The following is a 16,759-nucleotide window of genomic DNA, read 5'->3' on the forward strand; positions in this document are numbered from 1 at the left end:
CCATGCCCCTTCTGCACTATACCATGCCCCTTCTGCACTATACCATGCCCCTTCTGCACTATACCATGCCCCTTCTGCACTATACCATGCTCCTCCTATACTAAAACATGCTCCTCCCATACTATAACATGCTCCTCCCATACTATACCATGCTCCTCCTGCACTATACCATGCTCCTCCTGCACCGTACACGCGCTCCCCCTGCACCGTACACGCGCTACCCCTGCACCGTACACTCTCCCACTGCACCGTACACACTCTCCCCCTGCACCGTACACGCGCTCCCCCTGCACCGTACACGCGCTCCCCCTGCACCGTACACGCGCTCCCCCTGCACCGTACACGCGCTCCCCCTGCACCGTACACGCGCTCCCCCTGCACCGTACACGCGCTCCCCCTGCACCGTACACGCGCTCCCCCTGCACCGTACACGCGCTCCCCCTGCACCGTACACGCTCTCCCCCTGCACCGTACACGCGCTCCCCCTGCACCGTACACGCGCTCCCCCTGCACCGTACACGCGCTCCCCCTGCACCGTACACGCGCTCCCCCTGCACCGTACACGCGCTCCCCCTGCACCGTACACGCGCTAACCCTGCACCGTACACGCGCTCCCCCTGCACCGTACACGCGCTCCCCCTGCACCGTACACGCGCTCCCCCTGCACCGTACACGCGCTCCCCCTGCACCGTACACGCGCTCCCCCTGCACCGTACACGCGCTCCCCCTGCACCGTACACGCGCTCCCCCTGCACCGTACACGCGCTCCCCCTGCACCGTACACGCGCTCCCCCTGCACCGTACACGCGCTAACCCTGCACCGTACACGCGCTCCCCCTGCACCGTACACGCGCTCCCCCTGCACCGTACACGCGCTCCCCCTGCACCGTACACGCGCTCCCCCTGCACCGTACACGCGCTCCCCCTGCACCGTACACGCGCTCCCCCTGCACCGTACACGCGCTCCCCCTGCACCGTACACGCGCTCCCCCTGCACCGTACACGCGCTCCCCCTGCACCGTACACGCGCTCCCCCTGCACCGTACACGCGCTCCCCCTGCACCGTACACGCGCTCCCCCTGCACCGTACACGCGCTCCCCCTGCACCGTACACGCGCTCCCCCTGCACTATAACATGTTGATGTTAGTTAGAAATGGCCGTCTCCAGTAAAATATTAGATATCAGAGGTGATGGCCGTTCTGTACAGATAACCTGTGACCACATAGTGTTAGTATAGACAGGAGATGGGAGATTGTGGCTTTGCTTGCTGGGAGTGGTAATCCAGAGAGGGATGGCATAAAGACGGCATAAATCCCATAATAAAAGGCGCTATTAATCATACTTGGGGAGAAGCTTCTTATTGTGCCAAGCAATTCTTATCTGCCAGCAAGTGAATCAATATCTCTGCTTAAGCATGTGTATTAGCCCTGCTGGCTCTCTGTCAGATTTCCGTATAATTTGGGGCAGTGCGTTTGGAGCACACGTTGCTGCTTGCCTGACGTATGTATGCGTACCCTGGCTCCTCTGCCTTCAGTTCACTGTCAACAATTACAAGCAGGCTGCAGAGAAATGCCTGCAATTAAGACACAGACACGTCCCGTTCCCCATCCGTCTTAAGTAGTGTTTTCCTTTCCTGCGCGGCGTTCCCGCATCCCCCGCCAGGCCTCTGTACTCTGAGATAGAAGCCGCCTCCTACGACTCCTAGTTTGTTGTTCTGGAGGGCAGAAATGCTGACAGATAATGGCATTGGGAGGATGGCTGGTGGGCCTCCACTCCGCACAGATGCTGATCATCTGTCTAATATTCCCTACGGGACGAGTGGTGGAGGAGATCAGCGCAGGATCTGCCGCTCCGCGTTTAATCTCGTGATTGCTCTCGGTAATGTGCCGCTGCTGCAGGGTAGGGAGGCTTTGACTTATTCTTCTTGTGTTTTGCATCGCCGGGAGTGAAGAACAATTATTATACCATGAATCCATAGACGGGACACGCAGGAGAACACCTGTCAGGGGCGAGAACAGCCGAGAGGGGAAAGGTTTGTCTGTGACATACACAACAGGCCCCGCTGGCTTCTGCACTATACGGCGGCCGTCGTCCCTTTGTTTGCCGGTGGAGACCGTTTGTCCGTGTGACAAACACAATTGTTCCCTCTAAATAGACGGCGTACATTCAGTAAGTCACACGTCGCTATCTGTATTGTTAACTGATCCTGTGATGGTTGTGTTTATGTGTCTGACTCAATGGAAAATATAAATGAACACTTTGGAGGGGGGAAAACAGTATGGAGTGGAGCTTAAAGGGGAATTCCGGTAAAAAAAAAATATTTCTTTCATTTGAACTGGCGACCCTAAGTCATACAGATTTGTATAGATTTTGTACTGCGGGGATGGGGAACCTTCCGCTTTCCAGCTGTTGCAAAACTACAACTCCCATCATGCCTGGACAGCCAAAGCTTCGGCATGATGGGAATGGTTGTTTTGCACCAGCTGGATGGTGGAAGGTTTCCCGGCCCCGATGTGCAGCTTAGGTGTGACCCCCACCATGGGACGCTCACCAGCGGAGGTCCTGTGTACCCCATTTGGCTAGCATGCCGCAGCTCCATCTGAGTGACGTACTCCCATAGAGTTGAATAGAATGTCATGCGTATGCAGAGAACCAGTTCCTGTGGTTGGGAAGGGTCTCAACCATAGGAAACCATATTAATAAGGCAGCAAATGACCTGTTTAAAGGGGAACTATCAGCAGGTTAGACAAACCTAACCTGCTATGTCCCTATTGTGCAGGAGATGAAGGTATGTCTCTCATCTTCCTCCTCGGCGCTGTTCCGGTGCAGTTAGATATTTGATCCACGGTCAGGTGAGACCGTTAGTAGCACTGCCCCGCCCCCATATTGATGATCTGCCCCGCCCCCAGCTTGCTCTATTGATTGGCATTAGAGAGGGGTGGGCTGGCAGGGGCGGATCGGCGCTATGGGGGCAGGGCATTGCTTCTAACAGTGCCCCAGTGCGCCTAACATTCTCACTGCCGAACAGGACAGGAACGGCGCCGAGGATGAAGGTAAGAGACATACTATACAAACAAACAATAGGGACAGATCAGCAGGTTAGATTTGTATAACCCGCTGATAGTTCTCCTTAAAGTGAACATTCCAGCATCACCGTTTTATTAAATGTGTCTTGCCGCTTCTCTTTATTGGTTGTCGATATAATTGTATTATGGTTGTGATTGGCCGACGTCTGACACCAGCATCTGTGGGTCTCGCCTGGCGATGTAGTGATGGTCCTCTTATCACATCGGCCATTCCCAGAGCTTACGCCTAGATGGATATACTCAGCTCATCTTCATGATCGGCTTTAGATTTTTTTCTATTTCACAGTAGCAGAAAGCGGTGACCCTTACAGCAGACATGGGATTTTATGTGCAAAGGCGACCATGCGAAGAAAACCTCCTATATTTCATGATTATGTCTACACTATGAGGGGGAGGAGCGCTGCGAGAATGTGGCAGGGCTGCCGTCTTATGGAGGCATTGTTGGGGAAAAAACTTTAAGAAAAATCATTGTTGTGATCACAAATGGTTCTGCAATATACTCGCTTTATTTTTCTGTGTTTAAAGGGATGGTTCATCAAAAAACGTTTCTTTTAAATCAACTGGTGTCAGTAAGTTATAAAGATTTGTAATTTACTTCTGTTAAAAAAATCTCCAGTACTTATCAGCTGCAGTATATCCTGCAGGAAGTGGTATATTCTCCCCAGTCGGACACAGTGCTCTCTGCTGCCACCTCTGTCCATGTCAGAAACTGTCCAGAGCAGTAAGACATCCCCATAGAAAACCTCTCCGGCTCTGGACAGTTCCTGACACGGACAGAGGTGGCAGCAGAGAGCACTGTGTCACACTGGAACAAATATACCACTTCCTGCAGGACATATGGCAGCTGATAAGTACTGGGGATTTTTTAAATAGAAGTAAATGACATATGCTTCCTCCGTGACGATATTTGATATTTTCTCTGTTCAAAAAACAAGAGACCAAACACAGGAATTCCCGCTCCTTTTTGCACTTCCAGACAAGGCTTTAGGGTGCGTTCACATGTACAGGATCCGCAGCAGATTTGATGCTGTCTTCAGTTATTTAGTTACATTGATATTTGCATCAAATCTGCTGCGGATCCTGTAGGTTTGAACACACCCTTATGTTGATTGACAACCACTGAGCACACTCAAAGCTGGACACATCTTCACTGCCAATGTGTACAGCGGCTATGCGTCCACATTCAGGAGCTGAGAATCCAGCATTGTCTCCTGGTAAGCTGCAGAGCTGATAATAAGATTAGTAAAGTTAATAATAGAATTATCCTATAAGTTAATTGCCCTCAGGTGATATACAACCTGCATGATGGACAGGTGTCTGTCATTGTGTGATCGCACAGAGGACGGGGACTTCCTGTGTTTGGTCTTTTTTTTTGAGCAGAGAAAAGACCAAATATTGGGAGGGAGGGAGTATGGAGCACAGTTTGGCCGTATGTATAATGTCAGTTTATACACAGATATGATGCTGGTGCTTGTAGTCGTGAATAAAGAGAGTAGCCGTCATTGATAGGTTATGGGTATGTATAGCCTGTATAGGTTATGGAGAGCATTTGGTGCAGCAGACGTAATAACTGGACCTTGTTCCTTTGTCTTTCAGAACCATGTAAAGAAGACATCCCATCTTGGAGGCACTGAATACCAAAGAGAGCTTGGGTTCCATCTCTCTTCCTTCCCCTAATCCAACATCATGGAACAGCAGAGATTACCGAGGTGGACATTTTATTTCCACAGTCAGGCAGCTTCTATGGTCTTGCTGGTTTTGGCCATGCTGTCTTTAGAACTTCCCGGTGCTTCCCTCACCAACACATTTCCCGCTGAGCAAAGAGACTGGACTTTTAGCCATCTCACAGTGCATCGGAGCACAGGGGCCGTCTACGTAGGAGCAGTCAATCGCATTTATAAGTTATCGGGGAACCTAACCCTCTTGGTGTCACATAACACTGGTCCCGGAGAGGACAACAAATCCTGCTACCCTCCCCAAAACGTTCAGCCATGTAGTGAGCCCCGTACACTGACCAACAATGTGAACAAACTCTTAATCATTGACTATTTGGAGAACCGATTGCTGGCTTGTGGTAGCCTGTACCAGGGGGTGTGCAAGCTTCTACGTTTGGATGACCTTTTTATACTGGTGGAACCATCTCATAAGAAAGAGCATTATCTTTCTAGTGTCAACGAGACTGGTACAATGTACGGAGTGATCGTTCATAGTGAAGGTCAGGATGGCAAGCTCTTCATCGGGACCGCAGTAGATGGAAAACAGGATTATTTTCCCACCCTTTCGAGTCGTAAGTTGCCCAGGGACCCGGAATCGTCTACCATGTTGGATTATGAGCTCTACAGTGACTTTGTGTCGTCCCTCATCAAGATCCCATCTGATACTCTCGCGTTGGTCTCTCATTTTGATATTTTTTACATTTATGGTTTTGCCAGCGGAAATTATGTTTACTTCCTTACTGTGCAACCAGAAACTCCTGAGGGGATTTCTAGTAATTCAGCCAATGACCTATTCTACACCTCGCGGATTGTGCGGTTATGCAAAAATGACCCAAAGTTTCACTCGTACGTTTCCTTACCAATTGGATGCACAAAGAATGGGGTGGAGTACAGGCTACTGCAAGCCGCCTATCTAACCAAACCGGGCGCCACTCTAGCCAGGTCTCTGAAGATCTCCGTGCAGGATGATGTACTGTTTGCAATCTTCTCCAAAGGCCAAAAACAGTATCACAATCCCCCCGATGACTCCACGCTCTGCGTCTTCCCTATCAGGACCATCAATGCTCTCATTAAGGAAAGACTACAGTCGTGTTATCAGGGGGAAGGAAACCTGGAGCTGAACTGGCTGCTGGGAAAGGACGTCCAGTGCACTAAAGCTGTGAGTGCTGCCTCCTCCGCACATTGACTACCATGTGTATTGGCTATGCTGTGTCTGCCTGTGTCCAGCATCGTATCCCACATAGGTTATAGTGTAGAAATGGAAATCTGACCTCCTTCCCAAACTTGGCTTTTTCCTAAGGTCTTTTCATGGTCTGTAAAGCTTGGGCGAGTAATAATCCTCTCTTCTTCCGTAGGACCTCTCACTTATAGCTAAAGGGGCTATCCAGAGAGTAGAAAAGGTCCTACCTCCTTCTGCTCTCCGTCACTCCACTTCCTCTCTCTGCCCCTCTATGCCGATAACTTCCGCAGATGAGAGAGGGCGGTGGCATGATGCAGGCCCTGCAGGCATTTCTTACGTCCACAGGCAACGTCCAGTAGCTGCCCATGGTCACCGCAACACCAGTAACATCGGGCATATATAGGTCATTGCCGACAACATGCTCCTTTCCCCCCATTCGTCTGTAAAAAGTTATCGGCACACACCGGCAGAGAGAGTGGAGTGCCAGAGAGCAGAAGGGGCAGGACCTTTTCTGCTCTCCGGATAACCCCTTTAAGGCAACGTATTGTGGAGGGCACAAGAACTCTGAAGTCAGTCTCTGCTTCTAGAAATACTTTGCTCTGCCTGTTCTGTGTGGACCAGCGGTGAAGGTATATATCAAAGTACAGAGTAGTTTTTGGTTATCCATTAGGCCTCATGCACTTAGTTTGGTGCCCATACTAGTGTGTAAGCCCTTACCATGGCACAGCTCAGACCTATACACTGGCATGTAAATTTTTATTTTTTGAATTTGACGCCTTGTGCGTTGTGTTGTGATCTGAGGATGAATGGCATTGTGCATATAGACCATGTGGCTCAGTGCTAAGAGGCCAGACATCATGTGTTGCCGTATAGGCTCACGTATATACAGAGCTGTTATTCCCTAGAGCCTCCCATGATTTTTCCTGTCGGATTTGTACAGCCATGTGCGGAGCGGAGGTCGCTCTGTAACCACACTATTACCTTCTCCTCCAGCCTGTCAGGAGAAAATACACCAGGGATGTTTTCTTAAATCAAGCACGTCCAGCCGTCTGTATTGTGTTAAGGGTTTTGTTTCCTTGTCTGCCATCAGTATCTTCAATTCACCCGGTTCATGAACTTTAGGAGAGATATCACTCAGCTCTTATAAATGAAATGATTACATTAAGCAGTTTAATGAAACCACAAGAATGTTAACTATAGGCAACGGCAGCTGGTCCGGGGAGTGGAGCCAGGACATCGGGGAGTGGAGTCAGGGCATTAGAGAGTGGAGCGAGGGTGTGGGGGAGTGGAGCCAGGACATCGGGGAGTGGAGCCAGGACATCGGGGAGTGGAGTCAGGGCATTAGAGAGTGGAGCGAGGGTGTGGGGGAGCGGAGCCAGGACATCGGGGAGTGGAGCCAGGACATCGGGGAGTGGAGCGAGGGCATGGGGGAACGGAGCCAGGGTACTGGGGAGCGGAGCCAGGACATCGGGGAGTGGAGTCAGGGCATTAGAGAGTGGAGCGAGGGTGTGGGGGAGCGGAGCCAGGACATCGGGGAGTGGAGTCAGGGCATTAGAGAGTGGAGCGAGGGTGTGGGGGGGCGGAGCCAGGGTACTGGGAAGCGGAGCAAGGACATTGGGGAGCGGAGTCAGGGCATTAGAGAGTGGAGCAAGGGTGTGGGGGAGCGGAGCCAGGACATCGGGGAGTGGAGCGAGGGCATGGGGGAACGGAGCCAAGGTACTGGGGAGCGGAGCCAGGACATCGGGGAGTGGAGCAAGGGCATGGGGAAACGGAGCCAGGACATCGGGGAGTGGAGTCAGGGCATTAGAGAGTGGAGCAAGGCTGTGGGGGAGCGGAGCCAGGACATCGGGGAGTGGAGTCAGTGCATTAGAGAGTGGAGCGAGGGTGTGGGGGAACGGAGCCAGGACATCGGGGAGTGGAGCGAGGGCATGGGGGAACGGAGCCAGGGTACTGGGGAGCGGAGCCAGGACATCGGGGAGCAGAGCTAGGACATCGGGGAGTGGAGTCAGGGCATTAGAGAGTGGAGCGAGGGTGTGGGGGAGCGGAGCGAGGGCATGGGGGAACGGAGCCAGGGTACTGGGGAGTGGAGCCAGGGCATTAGAGAGTAGAGCGAGGGCATGGGGGAACAGAGCCAGGGTACTGGGGAGCGGAGCCAGGACATCGGGGAGTGGAGCCAGGGCATGGGGTAGCAGAGCCAGGGCATTGGGGAGTGGAGTCAGGGCATGGGGTAGCAGAGCCAGGGCATTGGGGAGTGGAGTCAGGGCATGGGGTAGCAGAGCCAGCCATCGCTCTGATCTAACTTGTTTGGTCACTCATGTAGTCACTATTGTTATCTAGAGACATGTTGGACATGTTGTAGAGCGGTAGTAAGTAATTATTTAACTATCGACTTGTCAGACAGGTAACAAACACAGAACAACAACAAAAATAAGCTGTAAGGAGCAATGGGAAAAATCACAAAGAATTGGAAAAATTTACACATCAGCATTTATCAAACCACAGACAGGACAATTGGTGGTTTGACAAATAACTGGAGGAGCATTTACATCATACGTCCGTCATCAGACTATTAATTGTGGCTATAATCAGATCTGCACTGAAACAAGTGTATGGTAAGCTGCTCTCCTGCATTCACTGGTGCTAATGGCCGGTTCACATTGATGAAGATAAGTGACTCGTGTAAGAGTGCTAGAAACGCTTCAGCATCGATAATTTGCCTATGTAATAGAGACTGTGATAATAGGCCTGTGATCTGCCAAGGCATGATTGAAACAGGAGATTTTATATATATCCGTGCTTTCAGTTTCCAGACCACACATACAGTGCATACTTACCATCAGCGTTGCTGTTTGATCCGCCACTGTCAGCTTCTGTCCTGCTCCTGTCCTGCTGCCGCTGTGTCTTCAGGCTGCCGTCTGCCTCTTCTAGCTCTCAATTATTCTGGAGGAGACTGGGTAACGGCCTGTAGTTACAGTGGCAGATGGACGGGAGCTCACAGTACCGGATCACACAGCAGCGCTGATGGTAAGTATGCACTGCATGTGTAATCTGAAAACTGACAGCACAGAAATATGCATCTCTGTGCTGTCAGTTTCCTGGGATGCACAAATGATTTAAGGATTGTTTGCACGACTCGGCTACTGTTATTTGTGCCGTTTGCGTCCTTGCACAGCCCCATGTCGGGGACCCTGAGGCTATGTTCCCATTCAGTTTCATGAGATTCATTTTGGTCACCAGTGGAACTGAAACCTGATTTCCATTTGGAAACCTGTCTCCTGTCCTTTTTGCAATTATAGTATTTTTTCATGTTGCATAAATTGCAATTTCTAGACTATAGTAGTTTTGTGCACAATATGGCGGACCTCCGCTGCCCTGGATATCGTGTTGAGCGGTGTCCAGTCCCCTTCTTGGCAGCATAGACCTCTAGTGACAGCGTGGATCCAGCCGCCATGTCTGACCCCCGGCTGCTGCAGCTATGCAGAGAGGGATGGAAAGAGTTAAATCTGAATATATATCAATCCGCTCGTAGTCATCATAATAAATGAGGACATTTTATTTCGGGACAGATGGAGGTTTATTCTAGTGTAGTCAATTATACTAATTCTTTAAAGCATATTTTTAAGAAGATATATCTCTGCATTTCCAGTTGCTCAACTAAGAGACCGGAATAAACTGCTCCAATTTACTACTTAAAGGGGATGTTCAGCACCATTTCTTTTCTTTCAAATCAACTGGTCCCAGCAAGTGCCAGAGAGTTGTAATTTATTTCTATTAAAAAAATCTGCAGCCCTTCCAGGACTTCACAGTATTTTTATCCTCGTTTTGTTCAGTATTTTCACATTAAAGGGGTACTCCGACGAAAATCTTTCTTTTAAATCAACTGGTTTCAGAAAGTTATATAGATTTGTAATTTACTCCCATTTAAACATCTCCAGTCTTCCAGTACTTATCAGCTGCTGTATGTCCTGCAGGAAGTGGTGTATTCCTTCCAGTCAGACACAGTGCTCTCTGCTGCCACCTCAGTCCATGTCAGGAACTGTCCAGAGCAGCAGCAAATCCCCATAGAAAACCTCTCCTGCTCTGGACAGTTCCTGACATGGACAGAGGTGGCAGCAGAGAGCACTGTGTCAGACTGGAGAGAATACACCACTTCCTGCAGGACATACAGCAGCTGATAAGTACTGAAGGGCTTGAATTTTTTTTAATAGAAGTAAATTACAAATCTCTTTCTGGCACAAGTTGATTTAAAAGAAAAAAAAAGTGAACTACCCCTTTAATATGTTTACTGTACATGTGCTAGTGTGGGAGGTGGCTACTTATAGCGCTTCATTTGTCTTCACTTATTTTCCTGAAAGTATTACTGACAATTACTGAATTATAGAGAGTTTTCCAGGGATATTAATAGTTTTGCTTCTGTTTTTGCAGTAATGGAGACCTAGTTTAAGTGAATAGCAAACAGGAGGCAGATAAAGAAGCCAATAAAAGGTTCTTCACAACCAGGCTGGAAACCATATCACGGCTTACTCCGACCATACACTGTCTCTAGCCTGGTCAGCAAACAATCCTTCCTAACACACCCTATATACATGCAGTGTGACCAGAGGGAAAGGACCCGGCCACGTCAGTGATCAGGTGATACTCACCCCTCCTGGCGCCAGCGCTCACAGTCACCCACTGGTCTCCTGTATCTCCTGTGATCACAGCCTCACTCAGAACTATCCGATTAGCCAGTAAGTGACTGCAGGAGGTGTCCTGAATGGCTGAGCAGGCCGTGATATCACAGGACCGGAAGATAAAGAATACACCACTTCCTGCAGGACATACAGCACCTGATAAGTACTGGAGTATATTTTAATAGAAGTAAACTACAAATCTCTGGCACTTTCTGATCTGAAAGAAAAGCTTTGCCTCTCCAGGGATGATGGGAGTTGTAGTTTTGTGACATCTAGAGGGCCGAAGGTTCCCTACCCCTGCCTTAAAGGAAAGAGCCTGTGTCACAACCTTATTGGGTCTGTTATGGGGGTCTTACTGATAGTCACTCTGATTCCCCAGGAATCCTTATTATAGGAAGATAGGAATAACCTATATGCTGGTGGTCACTATTGCTTCTCATAGACAGATCTGGAGATTGTACAGGCGGTGCGGCCTCGGTGGTTCCCTCCGACCTGCGAGCTGTCATTTGTATTCCTCCGGTGAGCGAGGGAATAGATTGTAATCAATACATGAATTAGTGAGCGTGTGGCTCGTAGTATTTCTCCATCTGCTGACATGCACTCCCCCATATGCCGCACCAACTTATATACATCAAGCCCAGCACCTGTCGCACCCAGAAAACCCAGGCCGAGATTTAAAGTGACACTATGGCTATTTCCTGCTCGTCCTGTCACCGGGCCTGACATAATGGCGCTCAGACTGACGTTTTATAGGGCGGCTGGCAGCTCCATCTATAATCCCCGACAGACTTTTAATGCATCTTGTGGCTTTTTTCCGTTTTTCAGAGTTGACATATTTTCTTGGGTTTAGATTTATATTGATTTATGTTTATTTTAATCACAGTCTTTCCTGGATGTTATTAAAAGCCATTGTCTATGTGGTATCAGCCTCGAACGCATAACAATGGCGAGTCGTCATACGTCCACATTCATCCCGGGATTAGTTAGGGTCCTATTAGACAAAGCGATTTTTAATGATTAACGACTATTGATAAATAATCGCAATTGAGATTGTTTATCGTTAACCTATCGTTCACCATATAACACAGAACGATAGTCGTTAATTACAATCGTTTCCTCCATCTGATCCATCTGAAATGCAGGATTTCAGCGAACGATTAACGATAATTATAGGGTCAGATCTAAATCAGCGATCAACGACACATGAAAGATTTTTCGAATGTTGCCTGCAATTACACAGGACAATTATCGTTTAAATTCTAACGATTTTTCGCATGATAATCGTCCCGTGTATTAGGGCCCTTAGGGTCCTATTACACAAAGGGATTTTTTAACGATTAACGATAAATAATCTCAAACGATCGCTATGGCAAACGACCTGAAATCGTTCATTCAATTACATGGAACGGTGATCGTTACTTATTATCGTTTTTGAGGTTGTCCTGTTGGCGCTACTGTGAACGACTGAACAACGTCTTATTACACCAAAATTCTATCAAACGACCAACGCTTTCTCGTTGCTCGTTTAATCGTTGTCTGCTATTGCACGAAACGATTATCCTTTAACTAGAAACAATCTAACTATTTTTGGAATAATAATCGTCCCGTGGAATAGGGCCCTTCGAGTTAGGGCGGCTTCATTTTTGCAAATACATTCATTTAGCAATCTTGCCTTTTTGTCCTGTTGTTGACAGCTTGTTGTCTAGGTTACCGACCACCTACCTGCACGTAAAGCAGTTGTCTGGTTAATATCTACGTAGATATAGCAGATGGAAAGTTAAAATATAGATACCTGTGAAATTTCAGATTACAAGCGAGATTTTTCCATAAGAAATAATTGAAACGCAGGTGACTCGTCCACAACCCAAAAATGAGGTAGGTGCCATGTTCTGTCAGTAAAGAAGACTGTGTCAGTAAAGAAGGGGTTAATCAGTTAACTCTCCCTCCACACACAACTCACCAGGTGGCTGCAGACTTGCTGGTGCTGGTACCTGGTGGTTCTTCTTGAGTTACTTCTAATGTAAGGTTTTACCATATTTACCAGACCATTGCTTTTAGAGCAGAGTGGTGGTCGGTAACCTAGACATCGAGCTGTCAACAATAGGAGGAAAAGAATGGCATATAATGGGAATAAGAAGAGGTAAATTAATATAATGTATTTGCAAAAATTCATTTACGGAGCCTAGAAGTCTAAGTATATAAACTGAGAAGGAAATAGTCGTCCGGGACCCCTACGGTTGGGGGGGGGGGGCGAATAAAAACAAATAACATAAACTTATCTTCCTGGCACAGGCCCTGTTGTCGGCGCTTGATGGCTGATAATTTTAGGTCCAGACCTAAAGAAACGATCAGATGATTATGGTTTCATTGGCTGATCATTGTCTCTATTACATGGATCAATAATCGGCCGAACCAGCCTCATTTGGTCGATTATTGCTTCATGTAATAGGGCCCCCCGAGGGGGGCGGGGGGGGACAATATCACGTTACACAGTATATCTAGCAATGTAATCCCGGTTAGGCTGCTCAGTAGATGCTTTCTCGGGGAGGATAGCGTGATGTTACAGTATCCCATGCCCCCAGGACACCGTCTTATAGACGTTGCATGACAACTAAGACACTTGTGACTAGTGATGTGACAGCGACTAATGCTGGATCTACAGCTAATCTGTTATGTATGAGGACATCTGGCTTTTCTCCCAATGTCTGCCATTAGGGGAAAGCAATGTGTGGCATTTTGGGTTGTTTGTTCCCCGGTGAGATAAGCGGTGCCAGATGTGCCTGACTGGAGCTTATCCTCTTTTCCCATTGAGATCTGCGTACGCGATCGCTGGCTCTGTATAGATTTTGCGCTGTCAGAATGTGATATGGCTCCTATGGTCTTACATGACATTTACGACGTGTACAACGCCGTCCGTTCATACATTGTTCACACGCTCTTTATTCTTTTCCAGCCGGTTCCCATCGATGACAATTTTTGTGGCTTGGATATTAATCAACCCCTGGGAGGACTGAACCTGGTGGAAGGAGTTACACTTTATACCGAGAGCCGAGACAGGATGACCTCTCTGGCCTCATACGTCTACAATAACTACAGCGTGGTGTTTGTCGGGACCAAAAGCGGCAGGATTAAAAAGGTAAGAGCCGTCGCATGCGGAGAGCTGCTTAAACTTACAAATTGCCAGCCGGGAAAGCGGAGAAACGCGGTGCTGTATGTATATCTGTCTGTGCTTCCAGAACAGATAGGAAAAGAGCACAGATGCGGATATTGGCCTCAGTTACTGACAATGTGTCAATCTTAAGCCGCTATGCTGCCGGTTGTGCCGGACTTTGTTGCATCAAATTCCTTAGTGTGGCGTATGGCGGTTTCCTGTCTATCCATTGTAACCCTATGGACTTTCTAGCAAGGAGTGAGGTCTCCCTATGGAATATGTACATTTAAATGCTTCATTGTTCCCTATTGTGGATTCCAAACAAACAGACTTCAGGGTCCTCAGGGACCTGGACATGGCCAGTGCCAATGACCTTGTCCCAAAAAGAGGAGATCTGTGGGCAGGTCCAAAACATGTGCCAAAAATCAGTAGGTTCAGAAAGGCATTATGGGTATTGGGAATTTACTGATAGGGGTGAGGTAGCAGTGATTATTGATATATAACTTGAGTTTGTTGTTAAAGAGGCTCAGAAAAGAGAAGTCCCCGTCCTTTGTGCACTCACACACATGGCTTGGTATTGATTGACAGCCATTCTTGAGCGCACATGGAGACAAGTCTTCACTGCCCATGTGTACAGAAGCTGCGCATCCACATTCAGTAGCAGAGAATCCTGTCAGTGCTCGCATTGTATGGTCAGCTCTCCTGTCACACCCCATTAAAACCTCTGTAAGTGCACAGTGACATTATACTGACTGCACTGTTATGTAACACAGAGCATTGTCTCCTGGTAAGCTGCAGAGCTGGTAATAGGATTAGTAAAAGGTAATAACAGAATAAGTATAAGTTAATTGCCCTCAGGTGATATACAACCTGCATGATGGACAGGTGATCGGTAAAGGACGGGGACTTCCTGTGTCTGGTCTCTTTTTTTGAATAGAGAAAAGACCAGATATGGGATCGGGGGGGGGGGGGGCATGGAGGACAGTGTGGCTGTATGTATAACATTGATTTAACCGGCCTCTCTGCCTGTCAATCATCCCTGCGCTGTGCCTGACAGGCAGAGAGTGGTGACTGGTTACAGGTGGCTCCCCGCCCAGATGACTAGTCGCCGCCCCTCTCCTGAGCTCCTTTTTTCCCGCTGTAAAGCTCCTGCTGCAGACACGGCTGGTGACTTCAGGGAGCCGCACTGTAGATATATACCGTACACCTGGGAAGCATCTCAGAACCATGGCGGTGATTAGGTCCCTTTAATGGAAAAGGGAAATAATATTGGATCTCCTGTAAACCAGTGCTCTGTTCCTGCAAAGCAGTCAGTGTGCGGGGAGGGACGTTCTGGTACGTTGTACTTATGCCGTTACCTATGTAATTCAGAGAGGGGGTGCCGAGCGTCAGGAAAAGCCAACCTTCCTGGGAATAAAAACATCAGGAAAATGATAAGACGAGGCGGCCGGAGTCACTGACCAGAAAAGTCTAATTGGTATAATGGGAGGCAGAGAGACATGCGAGGAGCAGGAGGGTATTTATTATAAGTGCAAGCCAAGCGCATCTGCAGTCCATAGAAAAGACATTAATAATGAAAGCCCGGATGCTTCTAGAAGGTGGAAAATGGTCAGAGAAGCATGTCAGATATTAAGTGGAGGATAAATGCTAAAAGGGGATGGAGAGCTGCTAGAGAGGGGTGACATCATCTAACATAGCTCTGATAGAGAGCTGCTAGAGAGGGGTGACATCATCTAACATAGCTCTGATAGAGAGCTGCTAGAGAGGGGTGACATCATCTAACATAGCTCTGATAGAGAGCTGCTAGAGAGGGGTGACGTCATCTTACACAGCGGTAATAGAGAGCTGCTAGAGAGGGGTGACATCTAACATAGCTGTGATAGAGAGCTGGTAGAGAGGGATGACGTCATCTAACATAGCTGTGATAGAGAGCTGCTAGAGAGGGGTGACGTCATCTAACATAGCTGTGATAGAGAGCTGCTAGAGAGGGTGACACCATCTAGCACAGCTGTGATAGAGAGCTGGTAGAGAGGGGTGACGTCATCTTACACAGCGGTAATAGAGAGCTGCTAGAGAGGGGTGACGTCATCTTGCATAGCTGTGATAGAGAGGGATGATGTCATCTAACATAGCTGTGATAGAGAGCTGGTACAGAGGGGTGACATCATCTTACACAGCGGTGATGGAGAGCTGGTAGAGAGGGGAGACATTTTACACATCGGTGATAGAGAGCTGGTAGAGAGGGGAGACATGTTACACAGCGGTGATAGAGAGCTGGTAGAGAGGGGTGACGTCATCTTACACAGTGGAGATAGAGAGCTGGTAGAGGGGGGTGACGTCACCGTATAGAGGGATGATAGAGAGCTGGTAGAGAGGGGTGATGTCATCTTATAGAGCGATGATAGAGAGCTGGTAGAGAGGGGTGACATCATCCTACACAGCAAAGATAGAGAGCTGTAATACCGACCATTTCCATTGTTTGCTGTATACCTGTATACCTGCTGGGATACTGACACATCCTATACAAAGTGGAGCGTTAGGCCTTATTCCCTCACCACGTACACGGTCCGTATACACTGAGCAGGTTATTGGGACTCCTGGCATCATAATGATACAGGATACCGGGAGTTCTGGTAATCTCATTTACATGGACTGTGCACGGATATATACACGGGCTGTGCGCGGATATATACACGGGCTGTGCGCGGATATACACTCACCGGCCACTTTATTAGGTACACCATGCTAGTAACGGGTGGTCTTCTGCTGCTGTAGCCCATCTGCCTCAGAGTTGGCCGTACTGTGCGTTCAGAGATGCTCTTCTGCCTACCTTGGTTGTAACGGTTGGCTATTTGAGTCACTGTTGCCTTTCTATCAGCTGGAACCAGTCTGCCCATTCTCCTCTGACCTCTGGCATCAACAAGGCATTTCCGCCCACAGAACTGCCGCTCAC

The 16,759-nt window shown here is 48.5% G+C and overlaps 1 protein-coding gene across 3 annotated transcripts in view; it reads left to right on the forward strand.

Annotated features, from left to right (window-relative positions):
• PLXNA2 (plexin A2) overlaps nt 1-16,759 on the forward strand; it is a 279,919-nt gene that overhangs the window by 45,872 nt on the left and 217,288 nt on the right. For all 3 annotated transcript variants that reach the window (XM_069945090.1, XM_069945091.1, XM_069945092.1), the window contains exons 2-3: nt 4,684-5,961; nt 13,609-13,791. In XM_069945090.1, coding sequence (XP_069801191.1) covers nt 4,774-5,961; nt 13,609-13,791 — 1,371 coding nt within the window. In that variant the 5' untranslated portion in view covers nt 4,684-4,773. The remainder of the gene's footprint in view (nt 1-4,683; nt 5,962-13,608; nt 13,792-16,759) is intronic.

The sequence above is a fragment of the Dendropsophus ebraccatus genome, chromosome 11 (genome assembly GCF_027789765.1).
Source record: "Dendropsophus ebraccatus isolate aDenEbr1 chromosome 11, aDenEbr1.pat, whole genome shotgun sequence".
Classification (NCBI taxonomy): domain Eukaryota; kingdom Metazoa; phylum Chordata; class Amphibia; order Anura; family Hylidae; genus Dendropsophus; species Dendropsophus ebraccatus.